This window comes from Zootoca vivipara, chromosome 6, assembly GCF_965207765.1.
Source record: "Zootoca vivipara chromosome 6, rZooViv2.hap1.1, whole genome shotgun sequence".
Taxonomy (NCBI): domain Eukaryota; kingdom Metazoa; phylum Chordata; class Lepidosauria; order Squamata; family Lacertidae; genus Zootoca; species Zootoca vivipara.
Window position 1 is genome coordinate 77,821,788 of NC_142589.1, and position 20,520 is coordinate 77,842,307.

At 50.2% G+C, this 20,520-nt stretch overlaps 1 protein-coding gene across 6 annotated transcripts; it reads right to left on the minus strand.

Annotated features, from left to right (window-relative positions):
- Positions 1-552: 552 nt before the first annotated feature.
- SYMPK (symplekin scaffold protein) lies at positions 553-19,916 on the minus strand. Of its 6 annotated transcripts, none has more exons than XM_035117090.3 (28): positions 19,614-19,842; positions 18,659-18,715; positions 18,242-18,406; positions 18,067-18,132; positions 17,088-17,141; positions 16,799-16,872; positions 16,376-16,502; positions 15,988-16,237; positions 15,500-15,670; positions 14,770-15,009; positions 14,477-14,631; positions 14,004-14,154; positions 13,025-13,238; positions 11,688-11,838; positions 11,360-11,595; positions 10,664-10,745; positions 9,824-9,937; positions 8,639-8,786; positions 7,899-8,059; positions 7,418-7,526; positions 7,131-7,231; positions 6,190-6,280; positions 5,906-6,007; positions 5,024-5,211; positions 3,764-3,940; positions 2,328-2,468; positions 1,277-1,582; positions 553-955 (listed from the first exon to the last, which is right to left on the minus strand). In XM_035117090.3, exons 3-28 carry the CDS (start codon positions 18,353-18,355, stop codon positions 665-667), a joined length of 4,014 nt encoding a protein of 1,337 aa, XP_034972981.3. In that variant the 5' UTR covers positions 18,356-18,406; positions 18,659-18,715; positions 19,614-19,842; the 3' UTR covers positions 553-664. The 6 variants fall into 6 exon arrangements, with proteins under 6 accessions (XP_034972981.3, XP_088528828.1, XP_088528829.1 ...); XM_088672702.1 differs by having other exon boundaries at positions 19,485-19,765; XM_088672703.1 differs by having other exon boundaries at positions 19,600-19,721.
- Positions 19,917-20,520: the final 604 nt, after the last annotated feature.

Consider the following 20,520-nt stretch of genomic DNA (forward strand, 5'->3'; position numbering starts at 1 on the left):
AAGGGCCATCAGATCATTTTCCGAGGTCCGGAGGGCGACAACACAAGAAAGGGCCTTCTATGCAGTGGCTCCGTCTGTGGAATGCTCTCCCCATGGAGGTTCACCTGGCACCTTCATTATACACCTTTAGGTGCCAAGCAAAAACCTTCCTTTTTAACCAGGCATTTGGTTGATCTGATTTACATCCTATGCCCTTTTAAAATGTGGTTTTTTAAGGGTGGGGTGGGGTGGGGTTATTGGGATGTTTCTTTTATTTTGATTATATAATTTATGGTTTTATATTTTGTGAACCGCAGTACATAAATTCAATTTAAAAAATGTTTGACAGTGCCAGGCTTTTCTAAGCCATCTTCCTTCCTCCTCCTCCTCTCAGCCCCACCCCAACAAACAACCATATTTACTACCTCCAAGGCACATGAAGTTCAAGGCAATTTACATATAGCATCAGCTGTGTTTACCCAAATAACAGATTATCTCTTTTTTTATAATTAAGAACTACACCACCCCACTTTACACAAACAGGATAAAAAAACCCTACAGTATAGACAGAAAAGCAGTTGAGACCCGAGATTCTTTATTTAGAAATCTAATCCACTTTATTCTTATTTTCCTGGTTTCCTTTCCCAGTTAACCCCTTTCCCCCCAATCTTCTTTTCCTGAATCATCAGCTGTCTGCTTTCTGCTCTTGCTCCACAATGGGGTCCGGCAGTTCCTCTGCTGGGCTGGGAGAGTTTGCAGCCAGAGCAGAGGAAGGGGCAGGAGGTGGTGCCCCACCGTCTGCAGCCGGCTCCTCCTCCTCGAGGGAGAGGGTGGCTTGCTTGGCTGTGGGTGGCTTGCTTGAGGATCCCTCATCTGAGCTGCTGCTGCTGCTGCTGCTACTGCTGCTGCTGCTACTGCTGCTGCTGCTGCTACTGCTGCTTCTGCTTCTGGCTGCTCTTTCCTTGCTCTGCAGCTCCTGAGGAAGAGACCAAGAAACAACCATCAGTGTGCAGAAGAACCAAGCGCTGCCTGGCTCTGAATGTGGCTCCTCTCAGAACTTGAAAGGCAGAGAAGCTGAACATCGCTTGTGTCAAAGAGTGCTGTCCCCGGAATTAATCCGGCTTTCAAGTGGATGCCTGCCTGGAACCAGATACGGTTTTGGTGGCTTGCGCTGCATCTATAATCCTCTCGGCAGGGAATGACAGAAATCCAAGACACAACCAAGGTGCTTTCATAGGTGGAACTACAGGAGGTTTGATGGCCACTTCACTGACAAGCAAAAAAAAAGCTGCAGTACCTTGGGTGGCCAGGGGCCCTCTAAGCTGGAATCCAGCTGGGAGCTGTCTCCTCCAAAGCTCTCGTCTTCCTCCTGCATGCTGATGAAGATGGTGGGAGTCTCCACTTCAGGCACCTCCTCCTGCAAGTCCACAGATTCCTCGGAAGGGAGTGGGGTCTTGGGGGCTGCTGGGCGGGGAGGCTGCTGCTGCTGCTTCAGTTTCTGCTCCTCCTCCAGCTGACGCTTGAGGGCCTTCTCCTGCGCCAAGCGCAGGGCAATCATATCCTGGGACACGCGAGGCAGGAGGAGCTGAGGCTCCATTTCTTCCTAGGATTGGCATTGAGCTGCGTTAGACCCTGCAAAGTGTCCACTCCTTTTTCAAACCCCTTTCTAGTTTGGGGTGGGGGGATGAGTCCACCATACTGCTAGCACTGGGTCCCAATTCCCAACACTGTTCTGTGGTGGATCCCGCCCTCCCCACGCTGGGCCTCTATTTCTATATCTAACATGGGGAAGGAAGGTAGCCTAGCTTCCCTTCTGTGAAAGTGTTCCGAAACATGCAGAAATAAAAGAACACTACACAAAACTTGTTTGCATCAAGGTCTCCGAGTTCGGGCTAAGCTGCGCTGTCTCCAAACATTGCGATCACTTATCTGCAGTGCTGCAGGCTTGCAAAAATAAAAACCATTGCGCTTCTGCACCCATTTGCAAACTTTGACTGGACATCACTGAAGTGGTTCTCTCTACCCTCCAAGGCCCTTTCGAGTCTCTCCACAGTGCTTTGCTCCTCCTACCAGCAACCACACAAGCTGCACTCCTATGTATGCTCACACAGGAGCATAAGCCCCACTGAACACAATGGTACCGACTGCCAAGGTTCACTGTGAAGGTGACAGAAACAGAAATCCAAAGACAGCTGAATTGTCCTTCACAGTTCCCTTCTCCCCACCCTCCGTTTCTGGCATTCCCAACACACTGAATGCTCACTATGCATGTTACTGTAACCTAGCAAAACCCGCATTTGTTCCATGCTATGAACTCCGCCTCCTCCCTGCCCACCATGTGCTCTGACCTCTCTCTCTCTTCTCAGCTCCTTGGTCCTGGGCGGGGCTGAGCCCCTCGCCTCCTCCAGAGGCTGCAACTCCTTCCCTTCAATGTCTTGCTTGTTGCTGGCTTCTAGGATGGCCATGGTGGAATTGGGAACGTGAGCTTGCTGGTGGAGAAAAACCAGAGGGAGTGCCAATCATTGCATTTGAAAGTATTATCTCAAAACAAGAGTTTAGCCTGTTCTCTCTGATACTTTCACACATACCCTATCTTGGTTAAAATCCTACTGGGTTGGTTGAACAGAAGTTCATTAGTACGTTTTGTAAGAAAACATGTTTTAGACCTCGTGGTCTTATTTAAAATTACTGGACTGGAGATGCGGGACTGAGTTTCAAGAAGGACATCTAAGTCTGCCATGCCCCACTCTTTGGACCAGGGCTGGGGAGCCTGTGGCCCCTCCAAATGCTTTCTGACGCCAGATCCCTTCAACTCCAGCCAGGGTGCCCAATGGGATGATGGGAGTTGTAGTTCAACAACATCTGGAGGGCTACAGGCTCCCCAACCCTGATTTAGATAGGAAAGGTCTGCATGTGTGCAATCTTTGACTTCAGCAGTGCCTGTCCAGGGAAGAGCCTAGCACAGACAAGGAACAGGAACCAAAAGACCGTAATAAATGTCTCTGTGTATCTTGATATATCATGCCTTTTAGTGCGTTTTTAATTGCAGGCTCCTTTGGGAGCCAATCCTAGCTAAAAATGGGATATAAATATAATACAGCAAAATGAACCAACAAGTTACCTCTTATGATTCTTTAAACCAGAGCTTTCCAAACTGTGTGTCATGACACATTAATGTGTTGGCTGCAGTGTGGCACGCAAACGCTCTCTGTGCTCCTCCTGGGGCTGGACAGGAGTTAGTTTAACCTCCGATTTGCTAGTAAAACTGAATTAGGTAAAAGGTAAAGGGACCCCTGACCATTAGGTCCAGTCGTGACCGACTCTGGGGTTGCGCGCTCATCTCGCATTATTGGCCAAGGGAGCCGGCGTATAGCTTCCAGGTCATGTGGCCAGCATGACAAAGCCGCTTCTGGAACCAGAGCAGCAAATGGAAACGCCGTTTACCTTCCCGCTGTAGCGGTACCTATTTATCTACTTGCACTTTTACGTGCTTTCGAACTGCTAGGTTGGCAGGAGCTGGGACCAAGCAACGGGAGCTCACCCCGTCACAGGGATTCGAACCGCCGACCTTCTGATCAGCAAGCCCTAGGCTCAGTGGTTTAACCACAGCGCCACCTGGGTCTATGTCACAAAATGAGGCATGTCTAAAAAGTGTCAGCAACATGAAAAGTTTGGAAAGCTCCGCTTTAAACAATGCCTTTCAAACTGTGAACTTTGATTTAAAAATGCAGCTATGGATTAGACACCGTGGATTTTGTTTTGACTTGAATAACCTCTCCCGTACCTGATGCGGAGTGAAGGAGCGGACATGGGCCAGCAGAGGCTCCCGCAGCTCTGGGCACTTCTCGAAGACGGCAGAGAGCTGCTGGGGAGGTAACTGGAGGATGACTTGGAAGGACTGGGGCTTGGTCCGCTGGCAGCACTTGATGAAACCCTCCCAGACCTTGGGGTACTTCCACACCTGGGGGAGGAAGGGAAAGAGTTAAAATGCAGCACCAGTAGCCAGAGCCTGCTCTGTGTCTTGCCCCAGTGGCCTAAGGTTCATCAGGCTGAACGGCCAGTTTCCAGCAGTGGCCGCCAGCCAGATGCCTCTAGATGGGTCACAAGCCAGGCATGAAAGCACTGGACTTCCCCTATAGGCCAACCAGTATGCAGAGGTATAGGGGCATCTGTACACAGAGGTTGCATTTCTCTAACGTGACGTCATGGGCACACACAGGCCTATGCTGCATGAGTCTGTCCAATTTTTTTAAAAAGCCACCTAAAACAGTGTCCTTTGCTACTCAAGTTTTTCTCCCTCTTATAACACTAGAACTCGTGGACATGCTATGAAGCCAAATGATGGAAGATTCAGGACAGACAAAAGAAAGCTATTTGTTTAGCGAAGTTTTTAATGTTTATTGCTGTATTGTGTTTGTATTGTTCGGTTGGGAGCCACCCAGAGTGGCTGGGGAAACCCAGCCAGATGGGCGTGGTATAAATAATAATTTTTTGTTGTTGTTGTTTTGTTGTTGTTGTTGTTGTTGTTGTTATTCATGCACCACAGTTCATCTATGGAACACCCTCCCACAGGAGGCAGTGATAGCTACCAACCTGGGTCACTTTAGAAGAGAACTGGACAATGGCTATCAATGGCTACTAGCCACAAGGCTCAGAGGCAGCAACGCTTCTGAATACCAGTTGCTAGAAGCCGCAGGAGGGGATCCTGTTCTCGGATCCTGCTTGCGGGTTTCCAACAGGCCTCTGGTTGGCCACTGTGAGAACAGGATGCCGGACTTGACAGGCCACTGGCCTTACAATATCTTGTGTGCTGGGTTGTTCCTCCCATCCTCGGAAGATATTTTTGGTTCTGCGGGATGGCGAAGAGTCAGCCACGCAGTAAGAGACCTCCCTCTGCCCCCAACAGAGTGAATCTGCTGATGCTGTTCCCTTAGAAGGGTGGCCGCGCTGCCTAGAAGTGCTGCCCTCTGCAGCAATGAGTGCAAGAAGCAAAGGAAACCTGGCTGCAGGGGACAAAGGCAGGTCTTCCCCGCGTCCTTCTCACCTGCTTCAAGATGAGTCGGGAGAGGATGTTCATGACGAAGCCGCCCAGGCGTGGGTACATCGTCAGTGACTGGATCACGGTCCGCATAAGGAGCATGGGTAGCGGGTTTTGCTCCATGAGCTGCTGCATCACCACGGCCAGCACCTCAGACGTGTACACGTTGCGCTCAGCAAAGCACATGTTGGTGGCTGCAAGCAGGGAAATGGAGAAGATCAGCTGCTGCAGAAAATTCAGAGCAGCTGCCACAAGGTAACAGTGGCAGGAGAAAACCAGAGGTCAGAAGCTGCCCGTTCTTTTAAGACAGGAGTGGGGAAGCCTTTGGGCTCTGCAGGTGTTGCTGAACTAGATTTCCCATGGGTCCCAGCAAGCAAGTAGTGAGAGTTATAGTTCAGCAACATCTAGAGGGCCAAAGGTTCCCCACATCTGCTTAGGGGGAGAAGCAGGACTCCATGCTTCCAAATAGATGTTCAGTGGTACCTCTAGATATGCACACCTCTGATTGCGTATCTTTCAGGATGCGACCGCGGCAAACCCAGAAGTATTTTTCTGGGTTTCGCCGCACGCACATACACAGAAGTGGCACCTCCAGTTGCAAATTCCTCGGGATGCGGCGAGACCTCCAGAACAGATCCCGTTCGCAACCAGAGGTACCACTGTACAGGATTGGGAAACTAAATAAACTCCAGCACTCGCAGCCAGTTCAAGTGTATGAATTTCCTCTATGGATGTAATTTTGCGAATGGAAAAATGTAATGGGGAAATTTAACCTATGTGGCTTGAAAGGGGGGGGGGGGTTGCAGCCATGGCAGCCCAAAATATTAAACACAGAGAACAGGAGAGATGCTAGGAGGATTCTAAACAAGCAACTGAATTCTCTCTTACCTTTGATGATGGACTTCATGTCACACTTGGTGGAGTCGATGTTGTGGAGGGCAATCAACAACTCTCCAGGATTCAGAGGAGAAACTGCAGAGTTGCCTTCACCTGTCGGAATCGATGCCAATGAAGAGATCAGCCATTGATGGAGCAGACGGTAAAGCCAGCCAGTCTGCTGATCCCTTCCAAACCGAGCAAACATGTCTCCCCACAGCCTCAGGACACCCTTTTGAGCAGACCCGCCGGGAGCCACAGAAAACTCAAGGTCCCTGTGCGGCCAGGATCCCTACCGTGTTGTGTTCCCAAGAGGCGGTTGAAAACCTCCTTCACAACAATGGGATTCAGCTTAATGAGCTTCGGCAGGGCCTGGATCACCTCTTTCTGGAAAGGAAATGCAAGAATGCACATCACACTTGACCACACCCCCAGGAGAGAGTCGTCCCCCCCCCATTGGGTATGAGGCACTACAGACAGAGAAGGGGAATACTCAGGGATACTTAATGGAAGCAGCGGGGACATGGAATACCTCCTGCAAATCGCTAGAGAGCACACAGAATCTGTCTCCTCCACTGCTAATCTCCGGGGTCCTTTTCCCTCACTCCCATCCTTGTGCCATCTTCCCCACGGCTCCCTCTCGTCCTTTAAGCCTCTTCTCAATCCCCACTTCTTATGAAGTTTCCCCCTGGATTAACTCCTCCACATCAGCACCCAAGGGAGAGGAGACTTAACTGTAAACCTCTAAGCTCTCTCATTTGCACCATCCTCGTTTCCCCAACTTCTGTTCCACCAACTTTAAGTCTGCACTGGATTCACTAAAGTGCACACATCGGTAAGAAGGAAGAGCTTTTTAAAATCCCGACATGTTACGTGTTGGCTGTCCCTCCTTCATCTTCTACAGTATTTTTAGGAAAGTTGCTTGTCTGCCATGTGCTTGGACACCTCTTGAGATATCGTGCCCAATTTCCCACGGTGGTTCCCAAAATCAAGGAGCAGATTTTCTTCTTTGTCTGGATACAATGGCACGCCCTTTTTCAATCCAGATGGCAAACTAGACTTTTCAAAACTGCACTTATTTGGGGGGTTTCTTAGAATTCCTGAGCCAAGGACAAGGCTGCTAGTTCCAAATAACCTGCATATTGAAAATGTCAACTAAAAAGGCTCAAGACCAAGATAATATTGGCAGGGAGAGGGGGGTGGGGGAGAAGTATTGCAACTGAGCCTTAGAAAGTACCTTCTCCAAACCATTGAGGACAGGGATAAGGAACCGGACGTCTGGGAGCCTCTTGTTGTACAGATCTCGAACTCGCGTCACAAGCTCTGGAGATGGGGGAACTAAGTGGAGAAAATCACATTAGATTGTGACTGAACAGCAGCTCTCAAGCTTGGACTGCTTTGCATAGCCCGTATCCTAGTTCCACAGCATTTATCAGAAGCAACTACTTCCGTGGGGTTGCCGTGAGCCACCGTGAGCCCTTTGTATCAGACAGCACCTAAATATAAACACTGACGTAATTGTACCTTTGTCCGTTAGGCTGTGCAGACAGCGGGTCACCAGGGTCTCTGCACCTTTGGGGCAGTTTTTAACCAGCCTGAGCAGCTCTCGGGAATTCATCCCCATCCCACGGATCTGGAAGTGATAGGAAAAGATAAACAAAAGGATGGTTTGTGGGGTGGGGGTGAGAATGTGGGGGAAGGAGAGCCACCTACTGTATTGGCCTGAATATAAGCCACTCCCCCCCATTTCAGATCGTGAAAAGTTAAAGTAAGGCTTATATTCGTGACCTTATGCCCCCGGCAAAGTGGTGCGGCTCCCCCCCCCCCGCAGAGAGCAGCCCGGGAGTGTGGGGCAACGGCACCCGTCCTGTGCACAGTTCCCAAGCCTCCCCCAAGCTGCCAAATTTTAAAGGTGCAGCTTATTTGCGAGTGTGGCTCATATTCGGGCCAATACAGTTTCAAGAATGATAGTGGATCACCCAGTACCCCTCTCTAGCCAACTCACAGGCTGCTCAATAACCCTGAGGACAGTGCGCTTGATGTCAGCAATGGCCTCCGTGTATACAGATGCCAGTTCATGGATCAGTTTGTGGTTCTGGGGAAGGAGGGCCAAGTAGAGATAGAGGCATTGCTTGATGGTCTCTTCTGTCCAGGGAGCAGCCACCTCTGCAAGACAAAAAGAGGGTTGGGGGAAAAAAAGAGACCGGGAGCCAAGGATTATGCAGAGTGTCAGATGCCACAGGGACAGGCTCCTTGCCATTCACCACAACTAGGGAAATAGAGCTGTGAAATGGGAAAGATCTACTTTTGGAGTTCTTGTTGTATAAATTTAACTTAAAGGAGTGGGGGAGCCATGAACCTAGAAAAGCCTCTTTTACAGGTGATGCCATTTGAGCATGGGGGAAAGCGAATGCCATCACCCGTCACATACAGAGCCACAGAATTGTAGAGTTGGAAGGAACCACCAGGGTCATCTAGTCCAACCCCCTACAACCAGAAATCTTTGCCCAACGTGGGGCTCAAACCCACGACCCTGAGATCAAGGGTCTCATGCTCTACAGACTGAGCTATCCCAGAGGTTCAGCACACATGCACTGTTTGGCCTCATGGTGAAGGCTCCATACAGGAAGCAGTTTCACATGCGACACTTTCTAAGTGGTGATGGGGATTGTTTTGCCCCTACCATCATTTTTTGGCCAAGCCACCTGCTCACGGACACAACTGGATCTGGTGCGGCCCAGTTACCTGTATCTTTGTCTGCGCCAAAGAGAACAGAGGGAGGGTTGGGGTGGACCAGGAGCTGCAAATAATTAAGTGCAAACTTCTCCACATATTCCCGCAGCTGGTCCTTCTCGTACATCCGCTTGATGAATAGGAGCGCTTGCTGGCGAACCTGAGATGGGAGGCAGGGGTGGCAAAAGATGGGTCGTTTGACAGTGCATCAGCAAGCTTCAAGAATCCCAAGGATTTTTAAAAAACCAACTCTGAATTTGAGATTATTTTTAAGGGCTCTTCCATACTTACTTTCTGCCCCACCCCCGGGGACTTTCCCTGCAAAAACCCACTCTTTCATGCTGAATAGGAACCAACAGCAACTCGGGTTTTCTGCAGATTGCCTTTTGCTCTGATTCAATGGTAAAGAGCAGGTTTTTTGCGGAGAAAGTACCAGGGGGGGAGCACTCTGACATGATGCTTTAAAGCACGGACCTGTGCCTAGAAATGTGGCACGAAAGGAAGCCTGAAAGAGCCCTAGTGTTCTTTGGTTCTAGTTCCCACTGTGAACAAGTTCCAGAGCAGGCATTCCCCCATAGGAGAGCAAAGGCAAGAATTTTAAGAGGGTTGGAGACAGAAAATGTATGGGCATCACCAAGGCTCTGTGGCACCTTGTTCAGCTAGGGATGTAGCCTTTTTCTAAGGGCACAATGCCCCCAAAGCAGTTCAAAGTACCACCAAGTCCACTCTCTGTTGCCCAGCACTGGTCCACTCCCAGAGCACCTTCCAGATGACCATAACACCATTGTAAAATCACAGCAAGCAGTTAAATATTCCAGCGTGTGACAAAAATTGCTTGCATGCTTCCCAGGTGCATCTCATTGGTCACTGTGAGGACATGATGCTGGGCTAGATTAACCTCTTGCCCCACCCCAGTCTCTTCTTTCGGCAGTAACCAAAGTGATGGCACCAAGCCATCTCTTCAAGAGGTTCCAAAGTCAAGGTGCCACAACTGAAAAGCCCCACCCAGCTTACTTCGTATAAGCAGGAGGACACAGAAGCCATGCCTCTGAGGGTGATCTAAGTAGCTAGGCAGGTTCATGTAAGAGCAGGCAGTCCTGCAAGCACCCTGGTCAGTTAGGAGCAGCTTGCAAGCTTATTTCAGCTGCACTGCTTAGACCACACCACAGCAGCAAAGAGGACAGGCTCAAGGCTCACCTTGTCCTTCTCGTGGGAGCTGAGATCCAAGAGAACATGCAGATACTGGAACTGCCTCGACGGGCGCTTGAAGATCAGGTCCCGAAGTGTCGACATGCCCAGGTACGTCCGGCTCTGTAGGAGAGTTGCAAAAGAAGCTCTGAGCATGTGCAGTTTATGTTTTGGCCAGTGTGTGTGTGTGTGTGTGTGTGTGTGTGTGTGTGTGTGTGTGTGTACACAGTGGTGCCTTGGTTGTCAAATGGCTTGACTCCCAAACAAATCGGCTCCCGAACGCCACAAACCCAGAAGTGTTCTGGTTTGCAAATGTTTTTGGGAAGTCTAACATACAACACAGCTTACACAGCTTCTGATTTGAGTGCAGGAAGCTCCTCCAGCCAATAGGAAGCTGTCCCTTGGTTTTCAAACAGTTCCGGGAGTCGAATGGGCTCCCGGAACAGATTCCCAGTTTGGGGGAAGAGTAACAGTGTAAAATGTTTAAACTTTTAAACTGTGGCCGGGGGGGGGGGGGACACACACATGCTGTTTCCAACAAGCCATAACTATGTGCCAACCTTCGGACAACTTCGCAGGGATGCATTTGTGAAACAGGGGTGAGTTGGAAGGTCAGAACAGCCAATCCAGCAGCCTATTTTTGTAGGTCCCAGAAGCTTTCATTACATTTCTTCTAGTTTGGGGTAGGATTACTGCTAGGAATGCCTTTTATAATTGCCCTAAAACGTGCCAAGCATATTATGCTGGCCAGACCCCAGCACTTCAGCAGACTTTCCTCCCCTGCAGCCTTGTGAGAATATGGAGGAAGCTCTAAGATGAACCCCAGCCGGTATCTTATTAGGGACACACCTCATCTTCACAATACTTCCGAATCACTTCCAGGGCACTCTCGGTGATCAGTGGGGCCTCAAGTACCATCTTGGTAAAGATCCTGTGTGAGGCAAAACAACAACAGAAAAAGCCTTGGTCACAGCCAGGAGCTTAGAAAATAATAATCAGAAATAACTATTATTTTATAACTAGGGATGCAACATTTTAAGTCAGTGTCCTTTACAGTCCTGTGGTCCCCTTGGGAAAGCATTCCAAGGGCCAGAACCAGAAAAGGGTGGAGGAGAGCAAGAACCTTTCGTTAGCTTTTTTCCTTGTGCCATCAAATGATGGTTGAATCTGTAGTTGTGGGTGGAAGGGAGGCCAGTTGATGGTATGGGGTCTTTTCGCTGTGCTGTTGTATTGCGAGGGAAATAGTGTTTGTATGAGGTACGTTTTTTCTTTACATTGCAATGTAGTTGAAGCAAAATTCCAAGTACTGTATGGTTGATACTTGGCCAATAAATTATTCTATTCTATTCTATATTCTTGTGACGGGGGAAGCTTTACCTTGGGTCACCATAGCTTATATTGGGGTGCATTTGGTAGCTTACCCATCTTGCTCTCAAAATGTTTGGCAGCCATGGGGCTAAAGGGGAGACCAAATAATCAAAGGGGAGGTTTTTGTGCCCCTAAACCTCACCCCCCCACACCTCTACAAGGCCCCCAACTACCCACCCATCTTTTTGGTCCGGCTTCTCCTGCAGACCGGAGAGCAGGCCGATGAGACACTCATCGTAGTTGTCGAGCGAGCCAGCGGGGTATTGGCTCAGGTAAGCATTGTACTCCTGGTACAACCAGGCAAAGGCGAGGTCCAAGCGGTTGCGGATGTCATCCAGGATGAAGGTCAGGACTTCGCTCTTGAGAGGGACCTCAAACTGGGTCACCAGAGAAGAGAGGATCTTCACCCGGGCCTGCGAAAGAAGGGAGCTGGCAAAGGTGAGGCAGAGATGCTGGACCCAACCAGGCTCCCACCACGACAAGGCTGCAGGAGAGAGACACTTACATGGGCAGCCCCACTGCAGGCCACGGCCTTCTCGGAGCGCAGGATCCGCTTCACGGCCGCCACCTTCAGCTTGTCCATCTGCACATCCGTGAGAGGCTTGATCACGTCGCTCAGGCGGAAAATCTTTTTGCGGCCGCTGGCACCGGCCAACCTGGGAAGAAGCAGGTGGGAGAAAGGAAAACACATCAGCCTCTCAAGGGCAGGCAGAGAAGAAGATCAAGCGAAGAGGGTGCTTTATCCAACCAATGCCCCATGTCTTCTTTGGAAGGATTTGGGGGGAAACCTTTGCAATTATGCAGTGGAATTGGAAATAGGGTAAAGACACAGTTCACGAAAGTGGGGAATCTTCCAGGAGCTGGAAACAGAAGCTGAGCAGCCACTCAGGAAGGGATTTGCAAAAATCAAATGAGACTGCTCCTGTGAGAGCTGCTTGCTCAAAGCACATGCCTTCTTGTGCACAACCAGCCCAGGAGAGCAGCAGGGAGACCACAGTGGCCACCAGCCGAGATGTTACGTTAGTTTTCTATGTAGCTGCATCCACATACAGGGTGCTTTTAAATAGACAAAGCAAAAGGCCAGTTCCTGGTCCCCACGGGGCTTACAATCTAGATCAGTGGTGTCCAAACTTTTAAGAGGGCCAGATTTGATGAAGTGAAGGGTTGTGAGGGCCGACCAAAGGGGCTGAACAACAAAGTGGTTGACCTTGTTTTAAGATTGAAGTTTTTCAAGCTTTTTTAAATATTTTACCCCAAATTTGTTGAGTTTTTTTTTAGGGTTGATGTTGTTGAGCCTTTTTTAAGATTGAAGTTGTTGAGGTTTTTGAAATATTTTAATAAATAAACTGCCGCAGGGGCCGGATTAAGCCAACTGGCGGGCCAGATTAGGCCCCCGAAACAGACTTTGGACATACCTGATCTAGACAGACGAGAAAGGATATGAAAGCCGAGGTGAATTGCAAGAAATCATTCCAACTTTTTCTGACAGGTCTCCAGTTTTTGCAGATTTATCTATAACTAGATAGTCTCGTAACTTTAGGACCATGCTGCAACCTCGATAAACTCATATACAAATTAAAATAGGAATCTGTCTCCTACACGTTGTTTGTATTGACTGGTGGTGGCTCTCTAGTGTTTGAGAGGGAACGCTCCCTTGTCCTACTTGGAGATTGAACCTGGGACTTCTGCATGCAAAGCAGCTGCTCTGCCCCTGAACTTTGGGCCCTTTCCCAAATGGTGTTTACCATTTGTCTCACAAGCTGCCTGTTAACTGTTCTTTAACTGAAACCTCTCTCTCTCCCTCTCAACCTCAAGGGACAAAGATGTGTTGCTGGCTCTCACCTGGGCTGAGTGGCAGGGATGATTGGTTCTGGGCGCCGCTTGGGCTGCGGCACCCCAGGCTCAGTGGGGGGGGCAGAGCCTTGTTGGGCTCCTAACACAGAAATGGCCTGGCCTGTACTGAGAGCAGAGAAGCGCCGCTTGATCAGCACGCTTTCCGGTTTGAGCATTTTCTCTTCTTTCAGCGACTCCTTGACCTGCTTGGTTTGCTCCACACCTGCAGGAGAGAGGGAGAGGGAATTAATCATCTGGCAAAACCCACTTCATCATCTGCCCCTAATTTGTGACTTTTTAAACTTCTCTTCTGTCTTGTAGGTAGAGAGAGACCGCTCCCAGACCCCTTAAATAAATAAATAGCAGGAACTGAAATACAGTGCTGCAAATGTGCATACCCAATACCTCAGTATGTGGCCCAGTTTTATTGTTTGGGCTTGGTAATCATGTATGACAGTTAGCCTCAATAACAAACATTCTGAGGATCTGAATCAGGGATCAGGAACCTCAGTCCCAGGGTCAAAAGCAGCCCTCTTCATCTAGTCTGCAGGACTCTTCTGAAGCCACGCCTTCTCCCCAGGCCCCAGCCCTCCTTGGCCCTGCACCAAGCCCTCCCAGTGTGCTTTTGCCTGGCGTTTGTGCGGATGGGGTGAAGCCTGCTATAGAAGAGTCACACCCATTCTTCTGTCTCCTTTGGGCTCTGGTCCCACACGCCAACTGGCATGCGGCCCCTGAAAGGGTGCCCATGAGGGTAAGGAAGACTCCCCCACCCCTAAATCAAATCCATTCAGCTGCGTCTATGGAACAGTTGGCAAAATCACACCCACAAAACCTCGCATCCCAGTTAGTTTTTCTTTATGGGCCCATGCAAAAACAAAGCAAAACCTTGCAAATACAAAGACCACTGCATTGCTCAAAAAAGCAGAGCTTGGGGCCATCTGTGCTAGAAGTTCATAGCAACTCCCCAGAGTCCCTCTTAGGGGCATACCTGGCCCTAGCCCAGCTGCCGTCATCTGGGTGGCCATGAGGCGGGCAAGGTGCTTGATCTGGACCTCAGTGCCAGCAGATTCCACTGGGGTATAGGTAGCTTGGAAGGAAGCAGGCATGTTTTCAGGCAGGTATACCATGCTGATGAGCACCTGGGGGGCAGAAAGATGGTGAGAGGGCCTGGCATGCCACAGCCAAGCAGGAAAACACTTCTATTCCTAAGAAAAAGCCAATTTTGCCCTACACCTCCACTCATCCGGCTTTCACAAGGATGAGGTGCATCAGGCTAACTTTATGCAAAGGGACACGTTCCTCTCCGGCTTTTCCAGAAAGATCACCCTTCGGTCAAGCTGAAGTTGTGTCTCCTGCCACCCCGTCTGCTTTCTAGGGCCCCTAGACAAAAGGCAAAAGGTTTTCCCCTCCCGGCACTCAAGCGAGGAGCAGCCAAGAGCCACTTTTGCCAGATAAACCTACCAGGTTGGCCACATTATCTGGAGTCAGAAGGGGCTGTAGAAACTCAGCGGTGATGTCCGTGTCCGACTGTGTGCTGACTTGGATGGAGGGCTTGGGAGCTGGGGCTGCCACCTGCTCCAGGTCTTTATCCTCATCATCCTCCCCAAGAGTTGGCTCTGCAGCAGAGAAAGAGGAAGTGCTTGCGTGTTTTATATGGTGGGGCAGGTGCTGCACGGTTGGGGGGTCATCACAGGGTTTGGAGAAGAGCCTGCCCCTCCCCACAGACCACTCCTGCCCCTTCTTTGCCCGCTCACCCAGCTTCATCTTCTTCATGGCAGGGTCACTCTCATCCCGTGGGCGTTTGCGGAGCTCCTTCAGGTTAGGCATGTTGCGGGTGATCTCGGCCTGCTGTGTGCCCAGGTCCATCAGCAGGGTGGTGATCTGGGCCTGGAACTCCACGGACGCTGGGTGCTTGAGGACGCTCAACAGGTGCAGCTTGAGGTTCTTCCGCACGCTGCTCACCTGGGACTTGGCCAGCGTCGGGGGGAGGTTGGCTGTCAGCAGGAGGACAGAGGAAACGAGTCAAGCAAGCGACAACAACAGAGAGGAACCCAGATCCCAGGCCCAAGGAGGAACATCCTATAAGATCGAGTGGAAATATGAAATATGCAGCCTCCCCCTGTTCCCACTTCCACTCCATTGGGCCCACTTAATTTAGCTGATTAAGCCTATATGTCAGAACCTTAAGGATCACCTCTCCCCGTATGAACTGATCCAGAGCCTGCGCTTGTCACCTGAGGCCCTTCTCTATGCCCCGCACCCCAGAGAGGTTCGGAGAGTCACAACAAGAGGTGGCTCCGTTTGTGGAATGTTCTCCCCAGAGAGGCACACTGGCACCATCACTACATGTCTTTAGGGATCACTTCAAGGTGACAGGAAGATTTCTGATTTTTTAAAGACTGGGCCAGCCCCAATAATGAAGGCCAGATCAATCTTAATAGGCATACTCGGGGGTCCCAGATACTGTGATCTTGGCAGGCTTACCGTGCAGTGTCTCATAGGCCTGGATCACCTCCGACATGAACATGGGCCGCTGGCGGGCGATGGAGGCCAAGGAGCCCAGTGCGGCGGTCAGGTTGATGCTGGAGATAGCTGGGTGGACCATGAACTTCAACAGCTGATCCAGCGCTGTCTTCCCTTCTTCCCACAGAACGTCTGAGAGGGAGAGGCAAAAAGCAGCTGTGAGGAAAGGCTGGTAGAGATCTCGACGCATTCTGCAGCAGCTGCTGCCGCCTTTACAAGCACCTTGCCATGTTGCACCTGCAGCACATGATCCAGGCAAGACAGGAGGGGGCTCGGAGCAGACATTCGTAATCAAAGGGTTGGAGCAGGCAATGTTTGGTCCCTTCCCAGGATGACCAAGACACCCGATACCCCTTCCTGGGCTCTGCACTTATTCGTCCTTATGGTTAGTCCAAACCAGGATTGTTTCCCCAGGAGTCCTGCCGCCTCCCTTGGCTTCACCCACTTACTGTATTTGATGTAGGGGTGGTCCTCGGGGACACGGTTGAGGCTGATGTCGTTCTCATGGCGCCTGGGCACCTCCGAGTCCGGCATCCGGGGAGAGAGGGTGATGATCAGCGCCTCCACGAACTTGATGGCATGGGTGCGTATGCCGTCATTGTCCGAGTCCAGCAGCTGGATGATTTCACTGGTCATGGCGGACACCATCTCCCAGCAGGCCTCCTGCATGTCGTTGATCACTCTGGATTTCACCATCCACTGTTGGCAGGGAGCATTATTAGCAGCCTCAGGTTTGAGAGAGACAGGCAGAAAACAAGAGGCAAGGACCAGGCAAACAAAGGGGGCCCAAAAAGGAAGCTCAGCTGCCCCCAACCCCACCCTGGGGGAGCAGCTCACCTGCAGCGCCACCTTATACAACTGAGTCATGGCGAGGATGGCCTTCTTCACCACATTGACATTTTCATCCCTCAACAGCATGTTGAGGTTAGCAATAAGCTTGAGAAGCAGCTCGGTGTCCCGTTTGCTGGAGGCGAGAGGCAGCAGTTTGGAAAAAGAAGCAATGAAAGAAATGGGACCATGCAGGGGTCTATTAGTCATCAGTGGTACAAACCCTCTCTCTCTCGATATATATGCTGCCCATCTGACTGGGTTGCCCCAGCCATTCTGGGCAGCTCCCATCAAAAAATAGGAAAAGCACAATACAATATCACACACTAAAAACTTCCCTGGGGTGGGCAGTATACACACATACCCCAAATTCCCGTAGAAAAAGCTAAGGGGAGGCCGATTGCTAGGATGGCATAACAACATATGACTTACCAGGCTTCCTCTATGAACCCAATGACAAACTTCCGAACCTCAACAGATTTGTCTGCCTGGAAAGCAATGATCTCCTGCGGTGCAAGAATAAGGAGAAGGTCAGAGACAGCCACTTCTCTCTCAGGCCTGCCACCAACAGGCAGAAAAGCCCCATCCACTTTTGAGCTGGGCCAAGCCAAAACAGAACACACAAGGAACAGAAGCAAGCAAGACCAGCAGTGGCTGTTCCAAGTCCATGGAGGGCAGAGATGGTGGAGGGAAGGTGGTTTCTAGCACAAGCAATACTCACATCCAGGAAATTATCCAAAAGTGTGGGATCTTTGTTTATAATCAATTCCTGGACCTAGGAAACAAAAAGAATAGCTAATATAGCCAAGTAGAGAAGGTAAACCAGGAGAACATTTATGGTGTATCATCAGGCGATCAGATGACTCCCTACTTGCCAGTCACTAAATCAGGCATAGGCAAACTCGGCCCTCCAGGTGTTTTGAGACTACAATTCCCATCAGCCCTGACCACTGGTCCTGTTAGCTAGGGATGATGAGAGTTGTACCGGTAGTCCCAAAACATCTGGAGGGCTGAGTTTGCCTATGCCTGCACTAAATCTTACCAGCCAGACCCACACAACTCCTCTTCCCAACAGTCATCTTGGAAGAGAGATGGGAAACTTTACATGTTACATAGCACCTAACTAGGCAGAGGCAGATCCTCTTCAGATCCTGAATTCAGAAACACTTCCCTCCCACCCCCAGCACAAACTCTGTTCCAAAGTGTTTAGTATGCAACTGCATATAAAACACATATACTTGAGTATAACATCCACTTAAGGCTGCCTTGCACACAACATTGTCATTTTTACAAGATGGTGAGTTTAATGGCGAGTTGTGGGGCTCCTGATCTTAAGAGGTTTCAAGGGAGGAGCAGCTAACTCACTTGGCTACAACTGTAGAAGGACATGACCGGATCACACAGAAATTTCTTTCTTTCATCCCACCTAACTCCACCCCCAGCCCCCACTGGACAGGATATGGACTATTTTCTGAGAATCATTACTGTCAATCATTCCCAGGCCAAGCTTAGGCTATGCAGGTCCTGGACCTGTGAAGTATATTTCAATCCTCTTTCTAGTTTGTTAGCCTCACATGAACCTACAGGTCTTAAGTCAGCCCAGGTACACATGGCCCTGTGAAAACAAGACCATTTAAGCAGAAATTGTTCCCGGTTTACACCTAAGATCTTATCAATGCAAAGGCAGCAATGCCACTCACCTGTTTGAGGATTGTGATTTTGGAATCATTGCTGATTAAGGCAGCTTGATTTAGCAAATCCACCACCTGTTTTTTGAAAAGGAAGGGAAAGAAGGCTTTTCAGAAAACGTTCTCTGAAATTGATTATCACAACCTATCCACATTTAGACCCAGATGATGATCCCAGGAATCTTACCCTCTCCGAGGTAGTCATGGTGTCTATGCCAGACGTCTCCTCCCCGGCAAAGAACTGGGAGGCGATGCTCATGCGGGACAGGCCAGAGTCGCCCATGTTGCTTATGCCAGCCATGGCTGCCCACGCTGTTCAGTGGGGAAAATCCAGCCAGTCAGGGTGAGGGGTCTAGAAAGGAAGCATGCAGGGAGACATTAGGAACCTCAGGGTGGAAAGCAAAATGTGGCCCCCCTCTCTAGTCGGCCCTCAAGATTCTCCAAAGGCCATTCCCTCTCCCCAGCCCTGTTTTGCACCTTCAAGTGTTTTCGCCTGGCTGGAATGTGTCCTTGAACAAGGCTTGTTGTTTGCCTACTGTACAAAGGTACAGCAAGAGGCAATTTCCCTCCTATTCCCCCCCCCCCAGTTTCTGAAAATACTTACAGCAAACAATCTCAGCACACCCCCAAAGACCTTGAATCAAAGGATCCGAAAGAAGACCTGGAATGTGTGCGTGAGAGGTTTTACTCAATATACTGGAAAGGGCAATGGTGTCTCTCCCCACCCACCCACCAGTGTTGCTTTCAACATGTAGTTTTAACACAGGAGGCTAAGCTACCAGCCAGGAAATGTGTGGCACAGATCACTTTGGCTGGGGAAAGCAAGGGTCATCCAGTCGGGCCCCACCCTTCGAAAACAGGGCTAAACGGACCATTGGCCTGACCCAGCTGGAGGGCTCCTCTTGCCAGGTCCACTTTGCCATTCTGCCCCCACACCAGCAGTTCCACCCTTGCCATAGCAGAAAGCAATGGGCTCTCTCCTTTGTTGGGGTTTTTTTACACAAGAGGTTGAGCGGCCACCCTTCCTGCAGTATGATGATGATGATGATGATAATTTTATTATTTGCACTGCACCCATCTGACTGGGTCGCCCTAGCCACACTCTGGGAGGCTTCCAGCGTATATAAAAACATATTGCCGCAGGGGGTTGGGCTAGATGACCCCTGGGGTCTCTCCCAACCCCAAGAGCTCCCCCAGCCCTGCCCCAACCCAGGCGCTTCAACTGCGGCCAGGCTTCAAACCCCGCCCCTCCCGGCTGCGGCGTTCACTTGGGCAGGAGACAGCCGCCCTCCCTGTCAGCCCGGCCTACCTCGCAGGGCTGCTGCGAGGATAAAACGGGGAGGGGGGTAACTGCGCCTTGTGGAACTCCCCGGAGAAAACGGTGGGGCATAAATAAAACAGCGTGACGGAAGTAAATTAATAAAAACTACCAAGTCCCCATCTTCGCGGCGGCGGCGGCGGGGGGGCTTCCGTGCTCCAACGGCCCTTTCCATTGTCATGACAACCCCTAGGCCCCAAATCCTGCCTCTCCGTTTCAAACCGTACCGGCCTCCTCTTACCGACAGAGCCGCACCGAGCGAAGGGAACCAGGCGACTTTCTTTTTCTTTTCTTTTTTAGCCGGCCCTCTTCAAAGCCTCCATGTTCGCGTAACCAAATTTCTCGAGAGAGAGATAAATATATATTTAATTATTAACTAGTGCACTTGCGCTTGGAGCAAAGCCTCTTGGGTAGCGTAGTCTCCTTCCTTCAAAAGGGCTCTCTCAGCTCGGCCCCTCCCCGCCCCTTTTAATTAGAGACCGCGGACGCGAACCGTACTGCACTCTGGGTACGTGGCTCCCGGGGGCGGACACAACCCGCTTTCAACCTATCAAAGTAGAGGCGCTGCTTGTAGGGGTTTATGGGTAATGTAGTTTTGTTAGTCAACGCGGAATTGTGAGACTCTAGACTAGAGGTCCGCGAGGAATTCTGGGAAATAGAGTCCACTAGGCCGCTCCCATCCAATGAGTCCACTACTAGGCTGCTCCCATCCAATGGAGGTTCCTAAAATGTGGGTGGGGTCACACACATTTGTTCCACCCACACTTGATAATTAGGATTAGAATTGAATATAATGGGGCTTACTTCTGAGAAGACCTGCCTATCTGCTCTATATCCATAGGTGTGAAAGAGGCCTCACAGCCACATGGCATTTTGCTTTCTTCAACCTCAAATCGCTCTTTGAAACAGGCTTCATCTTTTTGTAATCAGTCCTTTTTTATTTAAAGTGCCTTAACCTTCTCGTGAGTTTCCCACTGGGACATCTGGTTGGCCACTGTGAGAACAGGATGCTAGACTAGATTGGCCACTGGCTTAATCCAGCAGCCAGGCTCCTCCGATGTCCTTATGATCTTACGGACCAAAAAAATGGAATTGGACTGCAAGAAGATCAAACCTATCCATTCTGAAGGAAATCAGCCCTGACTGCT